The sequence below is a fragment of the Mastigoproctus giganteus genome, chromosome 1, assembly GCF_048544385.1.
Source record: "Mastigoproctus giganteus isolate SK-2022 chromosome 1, ASM4854438v1, whole genome shotgun sequence".
Lineage (NCBI taxonomy): Eukaryota > Metazoa > Arthropoda > Arachnida > Uropygi > Thelyphonidae > Mastigoproctus > Mastigoproctus giganteus.
The window spans coordinates 153303117-153328948 of record NC_143575.1 but is presented as its reverse complement, the minus strand read 5'-3'; the positions used below and the strand labels follow the sequence as shown (position 1 = coordinate 153328948).

The 25832-nt window shown below is 36.1% G+C and overlaps 2 protein-coding genes across 2 annotated transcripts in view; one reads left to right on the top strand and one right to left on the bottom strand.

Moving 5' to 3' along the window:
* The window catches only part of Prosbeta3 (proteasome subunit beta type-3), a 144891-nt gene that overhangs the window by 51547 nt on the left and 67512 nt on the right, over positions 1 to 25832 (bottom strand). The window contains exon 3 of the mRNA XM_090374676.1: positions 22439 to 22546. Coding sequence (XP_090230802.1) covers positions 22439 to 22546 — 108 coding nt within the window. The remainder of the gene's footprint in view (positions 1 to 22438; positions 22547 to 25832) is intronic.
* The window catches only part of LOC150091204 (transmembrane protein 19), a 256672-nt gene that overhangs the window by 207245 nt on the left and 23595 nt on the right, over positions 1 to 25832 (top strand). The window lies entirely within an intron of this gene.

Sequence of the window (25832 nt, the reverse complement as noted above, 5' to 3'; positions counted from 1 at the left end):
AAGAAGTTTCAAATTATGTGTTTTTTACAGCTCAAGGTTATTCAACCTATAAACAAATGTAATAAAGTTAACAGCTATCAGTTGCCAGTGGAACTTACTTAAAAATCCATACACTGTTTTAAATCACCAAGGACATTTGTGAGAATAGGATACTTATTTATATAACATTTTCTACTCAAAATCATCTATTTTACTACACCCACTTTTATAATTACAACCTCCTAAAGTTTTGTTATTGTTTCGTGGAGCACCCCATTTAAATTTGTAGGCTATATATATTTATAATTTCTTTCCCCATAGATTCCCAGTCAATGCCCTGCCCCTGTTTGTAACAGTAGGGAGCACCACCACTGCCAATCAATTGGTTGGCAGCTGTCAGTCTCTTGTAAACTCTCAAATATGTCTGTAGAAACAAAAAGGTTGATCACTGCCCCAAGTGTTTTTTTTCCTGGACCACTTTGAACTCAACACCCCAGCTTGTAACTCATTTCTAGATTTCTGTCCCTAGGTGCAAAACCTTATATTTAGGTGTGTTCCATGTTCTCAGAATTCAATCCATATATGGTACTCAGTACTATGGGTTCAAATAGTTTCATAAAAAACAAAAAAGCTGGAAAGTCTGAAAGTATATTAAGGTAGTAACAATATGGTAATCAGTTTGCTTAATTTTGTTTTAAAACCTTAATGAAATTGACAACATTAACTGCATTACCAAACACTGTCTTAATGACAAGACATTGACACAATTAATAAAAATCATCTACACTTCCCAAATAGGAAGGTGAGAATGATTTTTACCTGTCACCATTTGTTGGTCACATTCAAACACTTCTGGAGGAGTTTGAAAAGAGATTTCAACAGTTCACAAACATTAAGCCAGTGACTCTTTTTGTAAATCTTGCACTTGCCAAAATAGAAACTGCTGTCTATTGGAAGACTCATTCAAGCAAGGGCAGAATAAATGGAGGTTTTTAGACTATCAAAATGTTGTGCTGATCCTATGCAACACATGAGAACTTCTGGAATGTGGTTGACTGAGAAACGTTTCCTTCCTTGAAGTGCAGCATACAAGAAAATCTTTTTTTTTTTTCCCCACAAAGGTTTGCAAACTCCAAAATACACATTTTTGATATGGCCTCCCTCAATATAAGTGCAAACCAACTGGCTAACTAAACTATGCATTAAAGATATTTAGCACCAAACAAATCAAACATGGTGAAAAAAAAAAAAAAAAAAAAAACACGGGGAAATAGAAAAATAACAAGAGAATGATTAATATATTTCAGCAAAAATTATCTTCCAAGAAGACACTGACCAATCTGACGAAACAGATAGTTCCTGTCATTCATGACAAACATTTATAACTACCATTTGCAATACTAAATAATCTGAATTCAACAGGGATGAAGAATATAAAGATACCTGAGAGTTAGAAAAACAACTTTTGGCAGCTGAATATGATTAAGATGGTTGAACATCCCCCCCCCCCACACACACCAACTAGTGTCATCTCTAGTTGGGAATGGAGGTGTTCAACCATATTAATAAAATTTATTAAAAACATTTGTTAAAATTTAGAAACTACAGATTATAGTCTCCTAAGCTTAAAAAAAAAAAAAAAAAAAAAACTCTTGTCTACCAGGATGACAAATAGACACAATATAATTCACAATGTCATCACACATCATTTGTTATAGAAATTATTTTACAGATGCAAAATGATTTCTATAACAAAGAAACAAACCACCTTTAGAATTCACGCACTTAGATTTAATGACTGAATAAGAAAATTAGATATTGGAACAGAAACATGGTTTTTCTCCTTCAACAAAGTTTCAACAATACATTTAAAATTAAACCTTGCAGGCATTTACAATATTGATAAAAGAATTAAGCTTGTTATTAGTGGTGCTTCTAGCATTGTGGAAAAATAAGTATAGCAAAAGAAATGATTAATAAGAAACAGAATACATAAATTATACTGTGGGGAGAAGGAGAAGAGAATTCCTCTTACCCCTTCCTTTATCCTCTATTTTAATATGAATAATGCCGACATGTAACTCCTCCAAATTGTACAAAATGACAATCTTTATAATTTGAAAGTCTAATACAAGTCAGTTCAGAATGTCAAATCATGTATGAGTAAATTAACACTTATAAATATAAACAGACCTATACAAAGACTACTGCTTAATACAGAAAGAAATGGAGCTGTCGAGGTTAAATAGATGCATAAGCAGTCTAGCTCTGAACTCTTAAAAAGCTGCAAATTTTATTTTATATTAGCAAAAGGCAGAAGGAAACTAGACTATTTAAAATATTAAATACAGAAATCAAATTTCACTGATAACGTATAATTTTTTTTATTTACTAGATTAATTATGAATATCTTGAAGTCAAAACAGCACTTTTTTTTTTTTTTTTTGCTTTGCATTTTTTTTCATTTGATCGACAATTCTATAATCAGCTTAACTTTAAATTATTGTTTTCATTGTCTCAATATACAAATTATTATTGCAAAAACAAAAAAAAAAAACCATAATATGAATTATCATGTTGCTATTTTTTACAGCTGAAATATTTATCATTTGATAACATGGTTTCATACGAATACTTTGTGTTAATTTTTTTCCCTTAATCAACAATATTATACTCAGACTAAATTATCATTTTTAAATTGAAAATGGCAATTTTTTGAAAAAATTTTACTTAAGTGGTTGTGTAGATCATTCGCACATCATTATTTGTCATAGATTTTTTTTGTCCTAAAATACTATAAAGTTTAAATAATTTTATTCATAACTGTGCAGCAGTTTAATTTAAAAAAATAAAGAATAACATCTCCAGCTTATATGTTCTAACTTAGTAGCCTATAAGGCATATAACAGGGGTGGCCATAGCACGGCTCGCGCAGGCATGTGGTGCGGCTCTCATGCTCACTCATTGATGGGCAGGAAGGTACCTGCCCACCCATCGATGAGTGAGCCAACAAGCTCCGTATCTGGGTGATGGTGCCCAATTAGAATAAATAACAGCAGTCTCCTCTACTAGAGCAGCATTATTTATTCGAAGTAGTGCAATACCTGGTAGTGAAGGTAGCCATGATATGAGATAAAATCAAACGATGCTGTTACACTACTTATGTAGTTAAATTTATTGGTAAGTTATGGTGTATTTACACAGATATTATATAGTTAATTTCACCCCTAACATATTATGCCTTGTGCATTTAGTCTTCAAAATATTATCAAAATCTTATATATAACAGGTTAAAGTTTAAAAACAACTATTTTTTAAGTAAGCATATTTCTTGTTACAAAGTTGTTTTTTCAAAAACATAAAAAGATACCCAAATTTCTCAAAATACTAATTCTGACAGATCATACTTCACAGAAGATATCAGTGAAACTTCTCCTAACGGACACCTCTCTTATAACAGACATTTTCAAATTCCCCAACTCTCCTCTATTGGTTTTAACATGTTTTCAGCCTTCTGTCTAGCGGACATACTCTGTAACAGACGCGGACAAGCAACCTGCAGTGTTTCGTTTAGATTAGCACTTAATTTGATCTCCCCATAACGGACAGCGGGCGAGCTCATGGCCCCTTTTCTAGGAACGTTTCTTCCACGTATTGCCTCAATCGTGTGTTTATTTTCTATTTCCGATTCTCTGAATTTTATCAAGGTTTACGTCGCAGTTCTAAACCCTTTTTCAAGAATTTTAAGGCATGTGTAAAACTTCTGATGAATTCGGTGTGTGCAGGGGGAGGAGAATTTTGTCGGCCTTTCGTCTTTTGAGTTTCAGTTTTCAGTTTTGTTCAGTGTCGTGTAAGTGCACAATGTCTTCTCGTAAACATTTAACTTTAAAAGATAAAGTCGAACTCATTAATGCGTATGATCGGCAAAAAAATAGTGTTCGCAATCTCGCTGCAAAATTCAAAATCGGGAAGACGCAGGTAAGCGACATCCTAAAGAAAAAAAATGAACTGCTCAAACAATTTTGGCAACACGGAAATGATCAGGTTCAAAAATCATTCCCGAAAACTGTTGGACTTCAAATTGACAATGTTACGTATGAGTGGTTTTGTCGTGCACGTGCTAAAAAAATTCCCATTAATGGGCCCATCAGGGAAAAGGCTTTGGAGGTTGTGAAATCTATGGGAGTAAATGAGTTCAAAGCTTCTGTGGGATGGCTAGACAAGTTCAAAACTCGGCATAAAATTTCTTGGAAAACCGTAAGTGGTGAACGTGGATCTGTTGATACTGGGGTTGTAACAGAGTGGACTGTCAAATTGAAAGATTTATGTCGTGATTTTGAAGCTAAGGATATTTACAACTGTGATGAAACATGGTTGTTTTTTTAAAGCTCTTTCTGAAAAAACAATGAGTCTAAAAAACGAAAAGGGCCAGGGCAGAAAAATCTCTAAGGAACGCTTGACTGTACTATTGTGTACAAATATGCTGGGAGACTTTGAACAACCTCTTGTTATAGGAAAACCAGAAAATCCTCGTTGTTTCAAGGGCATAAAGTTGAATCTTTTGAATGTTGACTGGAAGTCTAATAAAAAAGCGTGGATGACACGAGATATCATGAGCAAATGGATAAGTCACTTTAACCAAAACATGATTCGTCAAAACAGAAAAATTATTCTTTTCAGGGATAATGCTGCATCTCACCCGCACATTGAATTGTCCAACATTCAAATTGTTTTTCTGCCACCAAACACATCTGCAGAGTGTCAGCCCTTGGATCAAGGGATAATAAAAAATTTTAAACTTTACTACAGTAAACGTGTTTTAAGACATCTCATTGCAAACATGAACGATGTAACATGTGCGAGTGACCTTGCAAAGAAACTCAGCATCCTAGATGCGATTCAATAGATTTCCCCTTCAGTAAATGCAATTAGAAAACAAACTGTCGTGAACTGTTTTGTAAAGTTTGGCTTCTCAAATGCAAAAATTGAAGCTCTGAACAGCAATGTGGAGCACCAAGAAGAACAAGAACTTCAACATCTATTGATAATGTATGATACTTCCGCTACAAGTGACCCTGGCTACAAAGATATAGACTCGAACCTCACTACAGAATATGGTGCTCTAGATATCAACGACATTATCATCGATATTTTTCAAGAAGTTCCTCATCAGAATGAAGAAATGGAAGGATCTCATTCTGTCGAAGAACATATTAACGATGAACCACCGGTGAAAATAGAAGAAGCGCTCATACAAATCAATTGTTTAAAAATGTTTTTCGCTGCTGAAGAAGATACTGAAGGACTTTCAATGGTTTCTTCACTCCAAACAAATGTTGAAAACAAAATTATCAGCCGGAAGAAGGTGCAGAAGAAAATAAGTGATTACTGTATGTATTTGTCTTAAGATAAAGTCATAATGAGCATAGCACAGTTGTATGTATATTATTTACAAAAATATTGTTCAAAATCTGTATATATTTTAATTTAATTTTACATTAAACGTTTAACAATTTTTCTTTCTTTCTTTTTTTTTTCTCCCTCAGACTTCTTGTTAGTGGACACTTCTCTCTAATGGACAAATTCTCGTTCCCCATGGCTGTCCGTTAAAGGGAAGTTTCACTGTATATATTAGGTTTGCTTGTCGATGCTTTATGGGTGTTGTCCATCTTAGCAATTAGCTACTGAAAGTTTGGTTGATGACTTGTTAGGGCAGCTCATTTAAATGCTCATCAGTCAAAACAGACCGAGATCTATTTTTAATAAATTTAAGGGTTGAATACAAAGACTCACAAGAATATGCTGTACCAAAAATAGAGACTGAAATCTGTGCACATCGAAAATAGAGATTGATCTCTGTGCACACTGTTTCGTTTTAGGATATTTTTGTTCTGGAACTTGCTTCCAAAACTCAACAGCCAAGGAGCCACTTTCTATTAGTTGTTTCAATCCTTCATCCTCTTGGAGTTCCAGTAGCTCCAACTGTACAGCTGCTGTATCCCCAGCAAGTGCAAGAATATTTGCTGATGCTATCGAGGCAATGTTAGGTGGGTTGGAAAACTGCTAGTTTGGAGGATTCACAGACAAAGATTAGTGGTAACCACAGGCAGAAGCGAAAGTGATGCTTGCACTGCTTCTATTGTAATGAGCAGCAGCCTAGAAAGCAAGTTACTGGGGATTTCAAGAGCTTCTGGGAGTCATCATGGAACAAGTAAATACATGGGCATTGTTAGGGTAACTAATAGTAAGAACAAGTGCATGTATACTTGCATGAACACTAATGCTAGAAGTATAGTAAATAAAATTGATGATTTTGAAGTGCTGATCAAGACATCAAAGGCAGATATTGTTAAGATATCAGAGACATGGTGCCACACACATATAAGCAGTGCAGAATTGGAATTTAGGGAGTACAGTGTGTACAGAACGGACAGACAGGGTAGGAAGGGAGGAGGGTGTTATGCTGTTAATTAAGGAACACACAAAATCGACATTGCACTGTCCACCAGTTGACACAGGTGGACAGTGCAATGTTGAGTCTGTTTGGTGTGACAAACACTGGGAAAGGGAAAAATGAGAGTAGAAGTATGTTGTAGGCCTAATGACTCTGATGAGTACAATGAACAGTTCTGCAGAGAAACAGAATGATCCAGTAATGGGGGATTTTAACTTTCCAGATATTGACTGGAACTTGTGGTTGGTCACTTGCACAATAGCAAGACTTCTTGTGGATTTATTGGAGGATTGTTTTCTTCAGCAACATGTTTGAGGGGCAACCAGAGGGAGTAATACCTTTGATCTGATTATCAGCAGTGATGACACATGCATTAGGAATTTGCAGATAAAGGAACCACTAGGTGACAGTGATCACAGTGTACTGATGTGGGATTTACTTAAAGATGTAACTACCATCAAGGGTAAAAGGAAGGGTTTTTGCTTTGTAAAGGCGACTATAGAGGTCTCAGACAGTTTTTAAATTCTATAGAGTGGGATCAACTGATGATGTTACAAATGTGAATTCTAAATGGAAAGCCTTCAGGGATACTAGGCTTTTCATACCATCTAAGAAATACTGTCTAAGATTCAGGCCTACATGAATGTCAGATGAATTAATGAGGATAGTGGCAGAGAAGAAAAATGTATGGGATGCATATAAATTATCAGATGACACAGAAGCCTATGTCAAATATAAGCTTGTCTGTAATCAAGTCACAAAGGAGGTTAGGCAGGCGAAGGCAGATTATCAGAAATCCTTGGCAAAGGATGCAAAGAAAAACAGCAAGGGTTATGTAAACTCTAGAAGGAAAGGGATGAATCAGATTGGATCACTTAACATAGATGGGTTGATTATTGATGATTATACTCAGGTAGCTGATAAACTGAATGAGTATTTTGCATCTACATTCACACATGAGGAGTTATTTAATGAGGGGAATGCCAGAAGTTTATCAAATGCTAACAGGGAGCTAAATGATTTTGTAACAACTGAGAGCAAAGTGGAGGAGGAATTGTTGAAGTTAAACATAAGGAAAGCACCTGGGGGTGGATGGGTTCTATCCAGTTATATTAAAGGAGGCAGCAAAGGAAGTAAGCAAACCATTAGCCATAATTATAAGAGAATCCTTAGAGACAGGGGAGGTCCCTATTGACCGGAGATGTGCAAATGTACCCCCAATTCACAAAGGTTGACACAAATAATTATAGACCTGTATAGTTTAAGTTCTGTTCTGGGGAAAATAATGGAGTCACTGGTTAAAGAGGTGATACAGCAATAGTTCAGAAACAGCATGGGTTTGTTAAGGGGAAGTCTTGCCTGACCTATTTGATTGGATACTACTAGGCCTTACAATACAGGGATCCTGGCCATTTTTTTCTGATATTCAAATACCGGTACTGATACAAAAATACAGTTTTTCGGTACTAATTTAAAAAAAAAAAAAAAATAGAATATAATTTAATCACATAAAGGTTATAAAATCACCTTTATGTGATTATGATGTCCTTATCTCTACTAGCAAATGTTCGATAAATTATCGATAGGACACCATGCAACATGTCCACAATTCTCGGACAACTTCATGTCTGACCGTATTGTAACTCCCAAGTCCCGTTCCTCCACTACTGACTTACCAAAGTGTATAAGTTTTTTTGGGGTTGCTGTTGCCCAGGTGTAAGACCAAGGTCTTACACCTGGAGAACAGCTGAATTAAAGCATATAGCTGCCACTTTTCTGACCATCCCGGAAGTCTATCTAGGTCACTTTGAAGAAGCTGTGCTTGGCAGCGATCATTAACTACTCTACTGATCTTTACATCATCTGCAAGTTTAGACTTCACATCCTCCATCCCTTCATAGATGTGATTTAAGATAATCAAAAACAACAGTGATCCAATATTGATCCTTGGGGAACCCCACTTTTTACATTAACCCAATCTGAGGAATAACCGTTTATCACAACCCCCTGCCTGGTGCCCTCAAGTCATCGTGCTATCCATCTGAGGATTTTCCCTATGATTCCAGTCTGCTCCAACTTATAAAGTAACCGCTAATGTGGGAATGAATCAAATGCTTTGCTGATATCTAAATAAACAATGTCAAAAGTATTCTCTAAATCTAGCTCGCAAGTCACCTGTCAAAATGGCTAACCAGATTTGTTAAATATTATTTTCCCTTTACAAAACCATGCTGTGTATCCTACAAAATTCCATTTCCATCTAAATGATCCTGAATTCCACCCTTGATCCTTCATGATTTTCCCTACTACTGAAGTCGGTAATTTCCCATTACACTCCTAGAACCGCCTTTGTGTTCCAATTAATTACATTTTTTCAACTTCACTCCCATAATTTCTCATTGATGTGAAGGGTTTTTCTTCTGTAAATATCGATGCAAAGTAACTGTTGAGTTCATTTGCAACATCAGTTGGGGTATCTAATACTATCCCACATCCATTACATAAGGGTCCAATCTGATTTGTCCTTCTGTTCTCTGCATTTATATATGTGAAGAATTCCTAAATTACGCTCTTTGCTCTCTCCCAGACTCAGTAAAGATACTATAGTGAAAATTATACTTCACTGAATAAACCGTCTTTCTGCTTCAGAAAATGAACATAATTCAACCATGGAAGACCAACATGGAACAGAACATCATCAGTGTTCCGCAAATTCTTTCCAAAATAAGAAATTGCCCGAATCCAATGAGATTTTAAAAGATGCACTTGAGTCGGAAATTAATGAAATACTTTTAACTATTTTTGCTAAAATAGTTCAAAGCCTAGAAAATATGAACTGAGATTGTCTACAATTATCTCAGTACAATAGTACCAGAATAGAATCCGAAAGGGTGTTTTCTGCAACAAATCAAATATTGTATGTACCAAAATTAGATCCATTTTAAACGATCACACTATTGATTGCTTATGTTTCTTAAGAGCTCACTTTATTTGGACAGGTAGTGTGGATGCTTAAACATAACTAAACTTTGCAGTAACAATATGTATTTTTTTTTGTTTTTTGAATAACTGTATTTTTGATTTTTTTCAGAATATTTATTATTGCAATAAATGTTTATTTAAAACTTGAATTCAAAGTAATTACAGTACTTGTTTTTTCCTTACTTTACTAACTGTTTTCAAAATTTATTGAGAAAAACATTTGTTTTTGGTATCCTGGTTTAAATTAAAAATACCGAAATACAGGTATTGTAAGCTCTAGATACTACGATGGGGGTCACAAAATAACTGGGTGCTAAAAATAATTTTGATATCATATACTTGGATTTTAGGAAAGCTTTTGATACTGTTGCACATGGAAGACTGCTGTACAAACTGGAGTGGTATGGTATTCAGGGCAAGTTACTGCAATGGATAAAGGGATGGTTGAGTGGGAGACAGCAGAGAGTGGTAATAAATGGATACTGCTCTACATGGACTAATGTTATTAGTGCAGTCCCTGAGTTCGGTGCTGGGCCCATTGTTGTTTTGTGTATTTATCAATGATATTGATGAAGGTATATCAGGCTTAATGTCCAAGTTTGCAGATGATATAATGGTTGGCAGGGTTGTTAATGACAGTAATGACAGTATTCTACTGCAACAGGATCTAGATAAGTTAGGCAGATGGGCTGAGAAGTGGCAACTGAAGTTTAACACTGACAAATGCAAAGTACTGTATATGGGTAGCAGTAACCCACGAGAAACATACCAACTCTGTGGTACTACATTCAGGGAGGTGAAGAATGAAAAAGATCTGGAGGTAATTGTGCAGTCAGATATGAAGTTCTCTGAGAGTGCAGATGGGCTGCCAGAGCAGGTCATGGAGTCTTAATGATATATAGGAATTTTGCTAGCAGGGACAGGGAGGTGATAATCCCGTTATACAAGGCAATGGTCAGGCCACACCTAGAGTACTGTGTACAGGTCTGGAGGCCTCATTTTAGGAAGAATGTAGAGTTGCTAGAACGAGTATAAAGAAGGGCACAAGATTGGTGAGGGGAACAAAGGGGAACTTAAGAACCTAAGCCTTTCTTGGTAAGAGAAAGGCTTAAGTTCTGCAAATTGCAACACCTGGAGAGTAGGCACCTGCGAGGTGATCTGATTGAGGTGTATAAGACCTTGAATGGGTTGAGCAAGCTGAATGCTGATGGGAGTCTTCGTCTTGCTCAGACTAAGGACCTGAGGGGGAACAGTTTCAAATTAAGGAAAGATAGTTGTAGAATAGATGTGCGGAAATTTGCCTTTAGCCAGCAGGTAGTTGATTGTTGGAACAGGCTTCCATCTTTTGCTGTGGAAGCTAATAGCCTAAATAAATTTAAGGTTGAGCTGGACAGGCATTTGGAACGAATGGAGGGATGAAATGGGAGGCTTTTTTGGCTGATGCTGCATAAGCTTGCTTTCTTGCATCGTATGCCTCTACCAATGCTAATGAATATGAAGGAGCTGGTTTATGGAAATATATATTTCGTTTAAGGATTTTGTAATGCGATGCATTGTATAGCTTAGTGTTCATTGATCGGTTCATTTACAATTAATGGCTTTACCCTGTTATTTAACTCAACTGGCAAAGTTTCCCATGAAACACTGTCAGTCCTGTTGACAAACATTAGGAAGACAAAAATGAGAATAAGGGTACGTTGTAGGCTAATTGTCTGCAATGAGTATAACAAAGAAGTACAGTCTGTCCTCGTATAGCACGATAGTTGTGTTCCTAGAAACCCTCATGCAATGCAAAATCGTGCAATATAAACAACAGGCCCTATGGGAAAAGTGGGGTTAGGTGCCGACCACCCAAGATTGAACACACATTTGGAACCAAAACATTACCAAACACAATAAATAAACATTTATTAATAAAATAGTAAAAAAATTATTATATTAAATAAAATAGTCGTAATAAAATACTTACGTATTTTATAATACGTAAGTATAAATTATAATACATAAGTCGTAATAAAATATTGCTAATGCTTTTGCTTCTATCGTAAGCAAACTTGTTTTTTGTTTGATTTTCTATCCAAACAGATGACAGCCGTTCCATCTCTTCCAATTCTTTGTGTCTTAATCTAATGGATTTTAATTACACTTTGAGTTGTTCCCGCTATGAAAGTTGTTTTTATTTTCTCCGCATTCTTTCTAATTCTCGGCGTTGCCTCATTCCGGTCTGTAGCACGTGCAATATCACATGGTCTTTCATTTTGCTCAAAGCGTTTCACAATTTCATATTTTTTCTCTATCGACAGAGGCGGACTGGCCATAAGCCTTACCCGGGAAATCCCGGTGGGCCAAAGGCCGGTGTGATTTTGGCCATAAACCGTAGTATGAGGCCACTATAAATTTTCCCGGTAAGAATTTTTGACCCAGGCCAACTCTGTTTATCGATATTGCTTCTCTCTCTCTCTCTCTCTCTGAATCTGCAGTGTCTTCGCCAGGACGCTTCCTTTTCACACTAAGTATTTTAATAATTTTTAGGGAATAAAGCACAATTACAAAACGAGGAGGCACGCTTGATACACATAAACAAAGCTGCGCCCGTGTAGCAACTGAATAAACAACACCGTATAGGCCGAGATACACTATTAACACCTCACATTTTACTAAAGCACATTTCTGGGGGGTTACTCCATTAAACAATTTCCAGTTGCGTTTCTGCTAGTGGAATCTGTTATAAACTGGTAGTAAATTCCATCTAATTGCATTTGCGATTATATCGATAGCTGGAATTGTGTTGGTTTTTAGGTTATTATGGTGAAATGTGTTTCCCCTTCACTGATATAAAAAAAAAAATACATTTTCAGAATCTTCTTCATTCCCATCGTGTTGCGTTCGGTTGGGGTGATTCTGCGTTCGACTGCCATTTCTTGTAAACACAAAGGCGAATCGTGCATAAGTGAATTCTGTTCGTGTTATATAAGATATCGTCCCCCTATTTATAAATCGTGTATAATTGAATTCGTGTAATGTAAACACGTGTTATACGAGGACCGACTGTATACAGAGTAGGTTAGTAAATCTTATTATGGAGTGAAAAATTATTTTTAGATTAAACCACACACAGCACCAAGCATCCCTCATTTTTTGGAGTTATATTTCATAACTGGTTTGTCACTATTGCAACAAGGTACCTGCCCACCCACCGATGAGTAAGCCAACAAGCTTCGAAACTGTTGTTTGGGTGGTAGTATATGCAGAGAATAAATAACATTAGTCTTCACCACGGATGAAATGTTACTCATTCAAAGCATTGCAATACCTCAGCAACTCAATGTTTAGGTATTCACAATGTGAGATATAATTAAATGATGCATTCATACTACCTTGGTAGAAAAAATTATGTATGTGCAGTAACCATGCATAAACCAACTCCTTCATGTTGCAAGTTATGATGTCAGTGCTGATTACAGAAATTTATCTTTCCACTGTCTGTCTGGACTCAGGGATTTGTTCAATCATTTTGTGCAGTTTTCTATTTTCTGGATCTAAAACTGAAATAATTGAGCAGTATTTTTCTTAATGAATTCTCCTTCCGTGTAGGGACGCTTTGCCCGAGCAAAACTGGAGGCCAAAATAAATTCAGCCTCTGTTGTTACATCTGCCTCTTTAATAAACATTGACGTAACCTTGGTTTGACTATTATATTTCTTTTAAAGACAATATTTTAGTTTGCCTTAACACGGAACCAGCAGGAAATTGTTGGGCGAAAGAACTGTGATTTGTTTCGTAATAGCACGTAAGATTACTGAACTGTGATAATATTACTTGACACAAAGACACATTGGTTTACTGTTTCTATCCACAAAAACAAACTCCTCTTCCAACTCTGCCTTAAATTCCCTATTTTCGTCTTCAAATTTGCATTTTACAGACAGCATAATAACTTTTAAAGGGTCTCACTTAAAATGAAACTAATAATGTTCACACAAATTAACTTGTGTACTGTAAAAACTGATTGAACCACACATATGTCTAAGGCGTTTTATCATAGAGATCTACACACAACAGATGGAGCCATCAGCTCGTGGAGATGTACCTGTTTTATTATATAGCTCTTTCCAATATGTCTTCCACTATTGAGGCTTCCAAAGTTTGTCTAGCTGGCCACCCCTGGCATATAGACATTTTTTTTTATTTTTTATTTTACCTGGCTAATACTGCTATACACATTATAAAGGTATGATATCTTAATCCTAAAATAAATCATGTATTTTTTAATTTAAACCTACGCAAACATTTATTCTAGAACTTCATATAACTAACTTTTAGAAAATTAAAATGCAACATGAATAAAAGATTTTTCTAACTAGTATAGTTGTATATACTATTAGTAACTAAATGGGCACACTCAATTATAAGATAAATGGATTTTAAGATAAATGGCTCAGTGTGTGCATTTCAGAATCTATTGTGTGTTTTTTTTTTTTTTTTTTTTTTTTACACTAATAGAACCAGACATTATGATCATCAGTGTCCACTGCTAGTAGAACAGCAGAATAGATGGTACTAATGGTACTACATCTATTCTGACATGATATGTAACATATGTACAGCACTACATTTTATGCAACATACTTTAACACACAAGGGGCAGCCACTTCAATACCTACACAGAAAACCAAAATTAAGTAGAAATTCAGATAACTTCTTAAAATTCTAAATTAAAAAGTAAAGCCATATTATTATTTTTTTTTCTCTGAAAAAATAAATGAAAATATTTGTCAGGATGGTTGTTGTTGTTTGTTTGCTATTTGGTTTTTAGGATCATTAGCAACTAAGGCCATATTGTTCCGGGGATATGCGGTGGTCATTGTTTGACCTTTAAGCATCCTCTGTATTTGGTGGTCACATGCTTGAACCCCAGTCTAATCAAGAAGCATGTGCTACGCACTGCTGCTCCTGCCCACCTGGCTACGGAGTGCCTGTCAGGATGGTGACCAGAGAAAGTGTCTAAAATATGGAATCCATCATAAAATCTGAAGAAATTAATCTCTGCACAGTGTGCCACCTACAGCTTGTTAATGAAAAAATTGTTTGGGCCACATCTATAAAATGGTACCACATAAAATACTACTCTTTAACTGTCCTTTATTTCTAATGAAAGAAGTTTTGAAAATATTGTTATACCATAACTCTCCAAAGTAAAAATAAATAAATAAATTTTAAAAAATCTCTATTGGCACTACTATTGTATTTCACCAGATTAAAATATATGGAAGAGAAATTACTATTTATTGGCATACAGGTAGTTCTCGACTTTATGAGTTAATTCGTTCCTAGCGCACGCTCATAAAGCACGAATTTATTTTCCATAGACAATGTTTAAAAAAGGGGTTATGTTATCAACAATGAAATTTATTAGCTAATTAGTTTGTTTAAACAATGACTGATTTATCTAAAGAAATGAAAACATAGCCTGTAAAATCAAGCAAATTATTATTTATGACTTACAAATGTTAAAGAATGTTTATTCTTCATCATCATCGATTAAATGCACACTCGCTGTTCACTCATTATTGGCTCAGCACTCGTTGGTTTGTTGCACAAGGAGTTGTCTTCTTCAGAAATGCTTCAAGAAGTGTTTATTTCCAAGATAATCTTCTCTTTTCTTTATAAATTTCAATAACATGCATAAGTATTTTTTAATGGAATGCACAACTCACTATGCACAAAGTAACAAGTTTATGAAGCTAAAAAAAAAAAAAAAAAAAAAATGAAGAGAAGATTCTGAAAATTTATTTATTTTTTATACGATTGAAGATTTCAGTAAAGGGCAAACACATTTCACCATAATAATGTAAAAACCCACACAATTCCAGTTATCGGTATTTTCGCAAATGCAATAACATTGAGTTTACTTCCTGTTTGTAATTGCTTGCAGCAATAGAAAAGCCCAATAAACTGGAGAGTGCAAATTGTGTATTGTTCTGGTCGTGACTTTCAGATATGTGCTTTAGAAAAATATCACAAAGCCGCTCAAAATTGGTTCTTATAACACATGATAATGATGAAAGTGTAGTGCGTTTAATGATTTGAATTGGTAACTAATACAATTTACACTATAAAAATGACCTTTTAGGGAGTTATATAGCAAAAATTTGAACTTCCGAGGCTGTGGAATGAATTACCTAAAAACAATGTTATTGGGTTCACATTACGATATTTTCGCGATGCGATGGTAATGGATTAATATCGTAAAGCAGGGTACACCGTATTTTATAGCTACGCGCATAGTTTGAAATGTGGTATTTATGAATGTTTAACATTCATTTTTTTCAATTAATGTTCATATTTTTGATTTGTTGATACTTGAAAAAAAAAAAAAAAAAAAAAAACTTATAAACCCGGGAACTTGTAAAGCGAGAACTGCCTGTATACGTTCCTAATCATGTGTCTCCTACAGATATTAACAAAGATTTCTGGGAAAACCTGAGAGAAGTAATAGAAGCAATTCCATTCTACATTGCAGAGAGGGGGATTTGAACTCTAGAGTGGGACAAGCTACAGACAATGAAGTGGTGGGAAGACATGGAGAAAATGTAAAGAATGATAATGGAGAGAGACTGATAGAACTTTGCTCTCAATATAAGTTGAGGATTAGTAACACCTTCCAACATAGAGACATTCATAAGTTCACAAGGTTCCAAGAAACAAAGGGACTAAAATCAATAATTGATTATGTGATCACTAAACAACAAAGCACAATTTTTGTCTGTGATGTTAGGGCCCAGAGAGGAGCAAACTGTGGTTCTGATCACTTTTTCGTGAAGGCTATGTTGTTGTTCCCATGGATGTGTCAAAAAAGGAAGGCGAAAAGGAAGAAAGACTGAGAGGAATGATCAACTTGACACCAAAAGATTCAATGTGGACTCACTAAAAGATGAGAGCACTGGGGATTTGTATCAACCAAGAATTAGATGAAACCGATGGGGAGAGTGCAAAACATAGATGAATACCTAAAGGAAACAGTGAAGAAAATTGCTGGAGAGGCAATAAGAAAATCTCAAAAGATGAAACAAAATGATTGGCTGAACATGGAAATTAAGAAATTAATCAAGGAGAAAAACGAAGCATACCAAATATGGCTAAGCTCAAAAAGTGAAGTTCATAGAAAAATATATAAAGGAAAAAAATAAATAAATAAGGAAGTGAAAGCGGAAGTCATCAAGGCAAAGAACGAGTCCGGGATAGAGGATGTGCCGAGGTGAACAGCAAACTGGGATGTATAAGATCTGCAGAGGCATGGACAGTAATGAAGAGTTTCAGGAAACTTCATAAGCAAAATGCTAGACTGGCAATGACAGATCTGGAGGAATGGGTCAATTATTATGAACAGCTATTAAATGAAGGAAGAGAGGAATTTAGAGAAACTGAAACAGAGACAGTTGTTATGAAAAGATGATTGACCATCGAATTAAGGAAGTGGAAATGGAAATAAAAATGGCAAAAAATGGAAATGCACCAGGTCTAGGTGGAATCTAGGTGGAGCTGCTTAAATATGGAGGTCGAAAAGTTATAAATCTACTAACTCGATTGTTCAACAAATTATGCAATGGCGAAGAAATACCAGATGAGATGAAAATCGAATACATTACATCAATTTCAAGAAAGGTGACAGAAGAAGACTCTCAAACTATAGAGGAATCTGCATTGAGCCCTATTGCTAAACTATTTGGAAAAGTGATAAAATCAAATCTGGAACAAGAGATTGTTATTTCTGAGGAACTATTTATGAGAGAGTGGTAGAAAAAATTTAGCATCCTACAGGCAATTCTTAACATAGATGAGTCATGGAAAGAAGTTTCAACATCTTGTTTAAAAGGAGTATGGAAAAAATAGTCCCAGAAATGAAGAGAGCCCGCCCTCAGATATAAGTCCCAGAATTGTCGAAGAGATCAGTAACATGGCAACTGAAGGAGGAATCGACAGTGTAACAACAGATGATCTGAATGAATTACTAAATGCCCACAGTCAGCCTTTGACAAACGAAGAGCTGCAAGACCTAGAATTTAATACAGCATTCATAGAAAAAGAATCTGAATTGACACCAGAAAAATCATTGTCAATTCAAATTCTAGAAAAAACTATCACTGCATGATCAATGCATTAATTTATTAGAGGAGCATGACAGTGATTTTGCAAGGGTAGATGCAGTTAGACGAGGTTGCAATCAGATGATGGACTGTTAGACAAGCAAAGCAGACCATGTTGGAAGGGGTTAATAATTTGGAAGGTTTTCAAAGAAAACCTCTTAATTTAAAAAAAAGTCTTGATCCAACCTATGGATTAAGCGGCAAGCTACACTTTCAGGTGAACCAATTTCTTTTCATCTGAGCCGTTTTCTTTTTAAAGAAAATTAGCTCATATGATTCACAGAACAGCAGAGGTGTTAGCAAGTCAGCAATTCAAGAATTCTGGTGAATGTAAAATAAAGTAGCAATAATTATTTGCTTTCTTAACACTAGAAAGAGAGGGAAAAAATGTAACTACTGATGATCCTATTAAGGTTGCTGACAAACTGAATACATATTTTTCATCTACATTCAGTGCAAGAAGTTTTTTTAACGATGGAAACACCAAAACTACACCAGTTATAACTGGGAACTAAATGATTTTGTGATAACTGAAAAGAAAGTGGAAGAAGAACTGCCGAAGCTGGAAGTATATAAGGCACTTTGGCTGATGGAATCAATCTATTTATATTAAAAGACAGCAAATGAGGCAAGAAAACCCTCAGCCATAATTATGAGAGCATCGCTGAATTCAGAAAGACAGTCCTTTAGGCTGAAGGCAGGGGCAGATCCAGGTTTTGTAGGGGCCTAAAGCTTATACAATTTTTGGGGCTCTCTTTAAGAAAAAGAATAAAAAATTAGGTATGAAAGTGATTATTTATTTAGAATGAGAAAAGAAATCACAACAAATTACAAATTTCAAAAAATAACAAATACCACAAACAACACAAAATCCAGAAATATTTTTTTTTAACTGCCTGACACACCTCTAAATATATTTTTTGGCTACATACTCTTTGATCACCTCTTCATATGACAATTTTGTAATATTTTCTATAGAGAGAATAATTCAGTCTTTCCTCTAGCATGGTTGATCAAAATTTGTTTTTTATTATTGATAGTTTAGAAAAGTTTCTTTCAGCTTCACAACTCGTTATTGGTAATGTCATGCAAATTTTTAGGATTGTTGTCAAATTTGGGAAAACCTATATCAAGTTTCTTTCATATATAATCTGTAAGATTTCAGGGCATTTTAAGTTTTCTTGTGCAGTTATTTATTATTTGGTTTTTAGGAGTACTAGCAACTAAGGCCATAGTGCTCCGGGATATGCGGTGGTCATTCCCTGACCTTTCCGCATCCTCCGTATTTGGTGGTGACGGGCTCGAACCCCGGTCTAATCAAGAAGCGTGTGCTACGCACTGCTGCTCCTTCCCACCTGGCTATGGAGGCGCCTTTCTTGTGCAGTGACTAATCTTGAATACTCTTTGAATTGATGACACTCGTTAACCAGTTCGTTGATGTCCTCACTGTAGTAGCGTAATACGCGTTTTAAGTTTGGTGTCAGGAGTATTCCTGTAAGCCCTTCCTAGAGTTAAACTGTATTGGTAATTCTCACACTGGCACAAAAACATGTTACTGGCTATCCTTCATCTCTTCCTTACTAATTTTTTTCAACCTTTATTCTTGCTGTTCCCTAACACTACTAACCACAGTAGTAATTATGCAAAACTTTCAAATCTCTCAGTTCTAGAGTTTTCACTACAAAACGTCTATGGTGAAATTACTTTGCTTTAAACTGCAAATTATCACAGTTAAACAATTCTTTTAAAACAAAAGATAATAACAAAGCATGGAATATGTATTAATACTAGCATTCTTCTTCATTTAACAATAGCTTCTATTCTTCTTAACCTTAAGTTTTATTAACATGCTATTGACAAAAAGCTATTGTAATGGGGTTTAAAAAAAAAAAAAAAAAAAAAATGGAGAGTATTAGTAGAGGCATATGATGCAAGAAAGCAAGCTTATTCAGCATCAGCCAAAAAAAAAAAAAAAAAAAAAAAACCCTCTCCCATTTCACCCCTCCGTTCGTTCGAAATACCTGTCCAGTTGAGCTTTAAATTTGTTTAGGCTATCAACCTCAACAACAAGTGATGGAAGTCGGTTCCACCAACCAACCACCCGCTGGCCAAAGGCAAATTTCCGCACATCTATCCGACATCCGTCCTTCCTCAATTTGAATTTATGCCCTCTGAGGTGATTATTCTGAGAAAGATGAAGAATCCCATTGGCATTGAGCATGCTCAAACCATTCAAAGCCTTATACACCTCTATCAGATCACCTCGCCGGTGCCTAGTCTCCAGACTCTGTAATTTGCAAAACTTAAGCCTTTCTTCGTAAGAGCAACCCTTTGTTCCATTTACTAATCTTGTTGCCCTTCTCTGTACCCGTTCCAGCAGCTCTACATCCTTCTTGAAATGAGGCCTCCAGACCTGTATACAGTACTCAAGATGTGGCCTAACCATTGCCTTATACAAGGGAATAATCACCTCCTTATCCCTGCTAGAAAAATTCCTGTATTTCATTGACAAGACACCATGAGCTACTCTTGCAGCTCGTCTGCACTGCTCAGAGAACTTCATATCTGCCTGCACAATTACCCCCAGGTCCTTTTCATTCTCCACCACTGTCAGTGTAGTACCGCAGAGTTGATACATTGCTCTGGGGTTACTGTTACCCATATGTAGTACTTTACATTTGTCAATGTTAAACTTCATTTGCCACCTCTCAGCCCATCTGTTCAACCTTTCCAGATCCTGTTGCAGCAGCATAGCGTCAGTAGTGTCCTTAACGACCCTGCCAACCTTTGTATCATCTGCAAACTTAGACATTAAACTTGATATCCCATCATCAATATCATTCATAAACACCGAAAACAACAATGGACCCAACACTGAACCTTAAGGAACTCCACTAATAACATTAGTCCACGTTGAGCAGTGTCCATTGATTACCACTCTCTGTCTTCTGCCACTCAACCATCCCCTTATCCATAGCAGCAATTTGCCTCCAATGCCACACTGCTCCAATTTGTGCAGCAGTCTTCCATGTGCAACAGTATCAAAAGCCTTTCTAAGATCCAAATATATAATATCAAAGTTATTCCCTGCATCCAGTTCTTTTGTGACTACATCATAGTATCCAATCAAATTGGTCAGGCAAGACCTGCCCTTAACAAAACCATGCTGCGTCTGAGCTATAACTGAATTCTTGTCTAGATGATCCTGCAGTGCTTCTTTAACCAGTGCCTCCATTAATTTACCTGGAACAGAAGTTAAACTAACAGGTCTATAATTACTTGTGTCAGCCTTTGATCCTCCTTTGTGAATTGGGGTTACATTTGCACATCTCCAGTCCATGGGTACCTCCCCTGAGTCCAAAGAAGCTCTCATAATTATGGCTAGGGGTTTGCATACTTCCTTTGCTGCCTCCTTTAATATAACTGGATAGATCCCATCCACCCCAGGTGCCTTTTTTATGTTTATCCTCAACAATCTCTCCTCCACTTTCCTCTCAGTTATTACAAAATCATCCAGCTCACTGCCAATGTTCAATTTACCTACATCATTCTCCTTCCTGAATAACTCCTCATGCGTGAATGTAGATGCAAAATACTCGTTTAGATTGTTAGCCACCTGAGCAGGATCCTCAACTGTTGAACCATCAATATCCAGTGGACCAATCTGATTCATCCCTTTCCTTCTCGAGTTCAAGTATGTAAAGAACTCCTGTTTTTCTTTGCATCCTTTGCCAAGGATTTTTCGTAGTCTGCCTTTGCCTGCCTAATCTCCTTTGTGACTTGGTTACAGACCAACTTATATCTATCATAGGCTTCCATGTCACCCATTAATTTGTATGTATCCCATGCATTTTTCTTCTCTGCCACATGTCTCATTAGTCCATCTGACAACCATTTAGGCCTAAACCTTGAACAATATTTCTTAGTTGGTATGTAAAGCCTGGTAGCCACCAAGATTAGTTCCTTGAATGCTTCCCATTTTGAGTTTGCTGTTGGTAACATCATCAGTTGGTCCCACTGTATAGAATTTAAATACTGTCTCAGACCATCATAGTCGCCTTTACGAAAACAAAAACCTTTCCCTTTACCTCTGATGGTAGTTACCTCCTTGAGTAAATCCCACTTCAACACACTGTGATCACTGCCACCTAGTGGTTCATTTATCTGCAGGTTCTTAATGCATGAAGAATCACTACTGATAATCAGATCAAGAGTATTGCTCCCTCTTGTTGCCTCACAAACATGCTGATGTAGAAAACAATCATCCAATAAATCCACAAAAGCCTTGCTAGTGTGCGAGTGACCAACCCACAAATTCCAGTCAATATCTGGGAAATTAAAATCCCCCATTATAAGACTCTCTGATTTACTGGCCCACTCTATTTCCCTGTACAATATATTATTATACTCATCAGAGTCATTAGGCCTATAGCACACTCCTACTATTATATACATATATACAAAACTCAATAACAACAAAATAATAAAAAGTTGCTCATAATGCGATGTACATTCATCTGTCCAAAAGTTCATGTACAAATACTACACTGGGAAGTTCAAGAACAGATGGGATGAGTACTTAATAGTTCTTAAGTTCTTAGTACTTAATTGAATCCTAAGCTATAGAGTATTCACAAATCATATAAACATAAGGAGGAAGAGTGTTAAATAAAATTATGTTCAAGATGTGAAAGGAGAAACTTTTTTTTTTTCCTCCCCTTCAAAATAGAGCAAAATGTCTAGCTTCCTTTTATCATTTGACCAATCAGATGCTAACGCCGAAAATTAATTCCATACAATATACCACTACAAAATTATACCATGCTGTACTGGACAGGTATATTTATTATTTGAGAACAAGGTATGACACACTTACCTTCTTTCATAAAGGAGATTAGATACCATTGCACTAAATGTTTTAGGCTTGACTTGTCTATTTTCTCGAAGCTCATACAAATTGAGACGAAATTTTAACCTCTGTGCCCTATGAAGTTAACTTGTGTTATATAAAATTCTTACATTTTTAGTATATTTTAAACAAATTTAAAATATTATTTTTTTTATTTAAAATTATAAAATTAAATGTAAGCTTTTTCACATAAACAGTGATTGCCACATATATAAGCAATGAATAAGAAGACCAACTCATGATGGTTGGTAATCTAAACTCATTAAATTCTAAACAATTTATAAACCTTTTTTCCCTCCCAGATATTTCCATTTATATTAAATAATAAAAGTAGTCTGTACATACAGGACTGAACTGCAAGCCATAGAGATTATTGGCAAATCATATAACATAAGGAGGAAGAGTGTTAAATCAAATTGTTATTTAATTTAGATGTCCACAAGTTAAAATTCTTAACAGCTGTTTACAAATTTTTTTTCTTTTATTTCTTCACTAAAAATTCCAGAAATTTCTCTTAAAGAACAATTAGAAAATATTCACCTAATTATATGCACATGGAGCTTACAGGGGAACAGGTATTCTGTGTGTAATCAAACACCAAAACACTGATGGATCCAATATCTTTCTATCTTTCTATTTTAGAAAATTTAGGTGATGTCCGGTCGGCCTGCCTCCCTAAAATCCACTCATGCACACCTCATTGGTAAGCCCTGTTAAGTCATTTTTGTGACAACGAACATGTAGAGTGGTTCTCTTCAAGACGCCTGGTCAGCGTAAAGGGAAAAAGACCAAACCTTCCAGCACTTATATGACAACATGAAGAAAAAAATGGCCCTCAGTCCCCAGCAGCTTTCACTCTCCCTTTTACAGCAGCGAGAGGATTAGAGTGGAAGCAGAAGGTGTTAAGAATCACTGGGTATGATCAGGCTGCCATGCACAGAAAATGAACTTAAAAAGGTACAAACTAAAGGTTATAATGATATATGCACCAACATCGAGCCACAATAATGAAGAGGTTGAAGAAATGTACACCGAAATTGAGACTTCTAGATGAACAGAAAACTCACTACACCATCATTATGGGGGCCTTCGATACTTTTAATTTATAGGTGAGGGATTAATTCTAATAACCAATAGAATTGTGCCAAGTTTTCTATCCGAGATCCAGGGTTTTTGTGTAGTGGACTCCTGAGGTGACCTTTGCTCTCCTACTCTGGACAAAATTTGGGTTGGTTTGCAGGATGGTTCTGGTGGTCTGGAGGGGTTATATGTTTTCTTATTTAAAAGATGAAAATATTGTGGGTCGAACTGACTCCCTGTTTTCTTTGATAGCTGACCCTCAGAACATCTAGAGTAGGAGAGCAAAGGTCATCTCAGGAGTCTGCCAGAAACCTGTATTCACATCAGGTTTTGGGGAGCATTGGCAAGAGGAGTCTGTCAAAAGGTAAGAATTTAATCTCTTTGTATTTACCTAATTTAATATTTGGTTCTTTTATAACAACCACCCAAATTTAGAATTGTCTATTTGCAAATTAATTGTAATTATAAAAGCATAATATTGGTAACTGTAATAATGGCAATTGCAATCATAATATTGGTAACTGTAATAATGGCAATTGCAATCATAATATTGATAACTGAAATTGTAATATTGGTAATTGTATTCAAATTTGTAACCCTTTCTATTTTTGTTCCCCCAATAGCACTGTCTGATGACGGGTATAAGTAAGATACCTGAAATGTTACCTTAATGTATAGCAGTTTAGGCGAATAGCTTAATAAACTACACTATTAATTTCATGTGGTATTAAATATAGTAATAATCTTAATGGAAAACAACCACGTAACGTCCTACCCTAATATATTATGACTCGAGTAAATAATACGAAGGTCTTTGAGATAACTGAAGAGGAGAAAAAGCAGTATGTAGTGGAACTTAAGAAAAAGCTTGAGCTTCTGCAGACCTTTCAGGACCAAGATTTAACAACTTTCTAAAAGTCATAAAGCCTGAGACCTATAGGTAAAAAGAAATCCAAAGAAGAGAAAATTAGTCAAGAAACACTTGTCATAAAAAAATGACAAACGAAAAGAAATACCGACAAGAACAAATTTGAGTATACCAAGTTATGCAAAGCCAAGTTATGTTGTGAAGAAATTAGGCGCCAACTCAGCACTCTGATGGGCATCAATGAGAGTTTGAGGTGTACGGTAGATGCACTCGAAGAGATTAATATGAGGGCCTATCAAGCTCTCAGCTGCCCAACTCAATGCCAGCGCTCACTCCTGTGCATCAGGCAACACAGTGGAAATCTCCAAAGTAGAATGTGCTGGTCCCACAGGAGCTAGTTATTGTCGGTGACTCTTATAAGGGAAATGGGAATATATTATGCAAAAAGGATGGGTGGAACAGGACCAGAGTATATGTGCCAGGGCAAAAGTTGATGACCTGGAGAGCAGATATCATCTGTTAAGGGCACAAAAGGTGATATTGGTGTACACATTGGCACCAATGATATTAAGAGTACGAGAACGGCAGAATTACTTAGTAAGTGCAGGTCAATGTTAAAAAAAAGTCACGAGTTAGGGTTAAATTTGAAAGTGTCTGCAGTTCTGCCCAGACACAATAGGAGAAAGACTATGATGAGAGCCTTATCAATCAATTCGGCCCTGGAGAGATTGTGCAAAGTTCATGGGGTAGAATTTTTTTTCAGCCTGGTCTGTGCTTGCTAACAGGAGAGGCTGTTTCTAAAGGGATGCGATTTATTTAAATAGAAAGGGTGCAAGAATATTTGCTGATGCCATCAAAGCATTGTTAGGTGGGTCGGAAAACTACTAGTTTGGGAGGGGGGGGGGAAATCAGAGGCGAAAGTAATTCTTGCAATGTTTCTATTGTAATGAGCAGCAGCCTAAAGAGCAAGTTGCTGCGAGTCATCATGGAACAAGTAAATACATGGGCTGTGTTAGGGTAACTAACAGTAAGAACAGGTGCGCCGGCCGGGCTAGCCAGGTGGGTAAAGTGCCTGCCTGGCAACCCAAAGGTCGCGGGTTCGAATCCTGCCTCGGGCTTGGATCAAAGTACTGCAAAAACCTTGGGAGGTGCATTATGGCCACAGAAGGCGATGCGCCAACAACTACAAAAAAAAACAGGTGCATGTATATTTCCATGAACACACCAATATGAGAAGTATAGTAAATAAATTTGATGAATTTGAAGTGCTGATCAAGACTCAAAGGCAGATATTGTTGGAATATCAGATATATAGTGTCACACAGATATAAGCAGTGCAGAGTTTGAATTTGGGAAGTACAATGTGTACAGAAAAGATAGACAGGGAAGGAAGGGAGGAGGAGTTATGCTGTT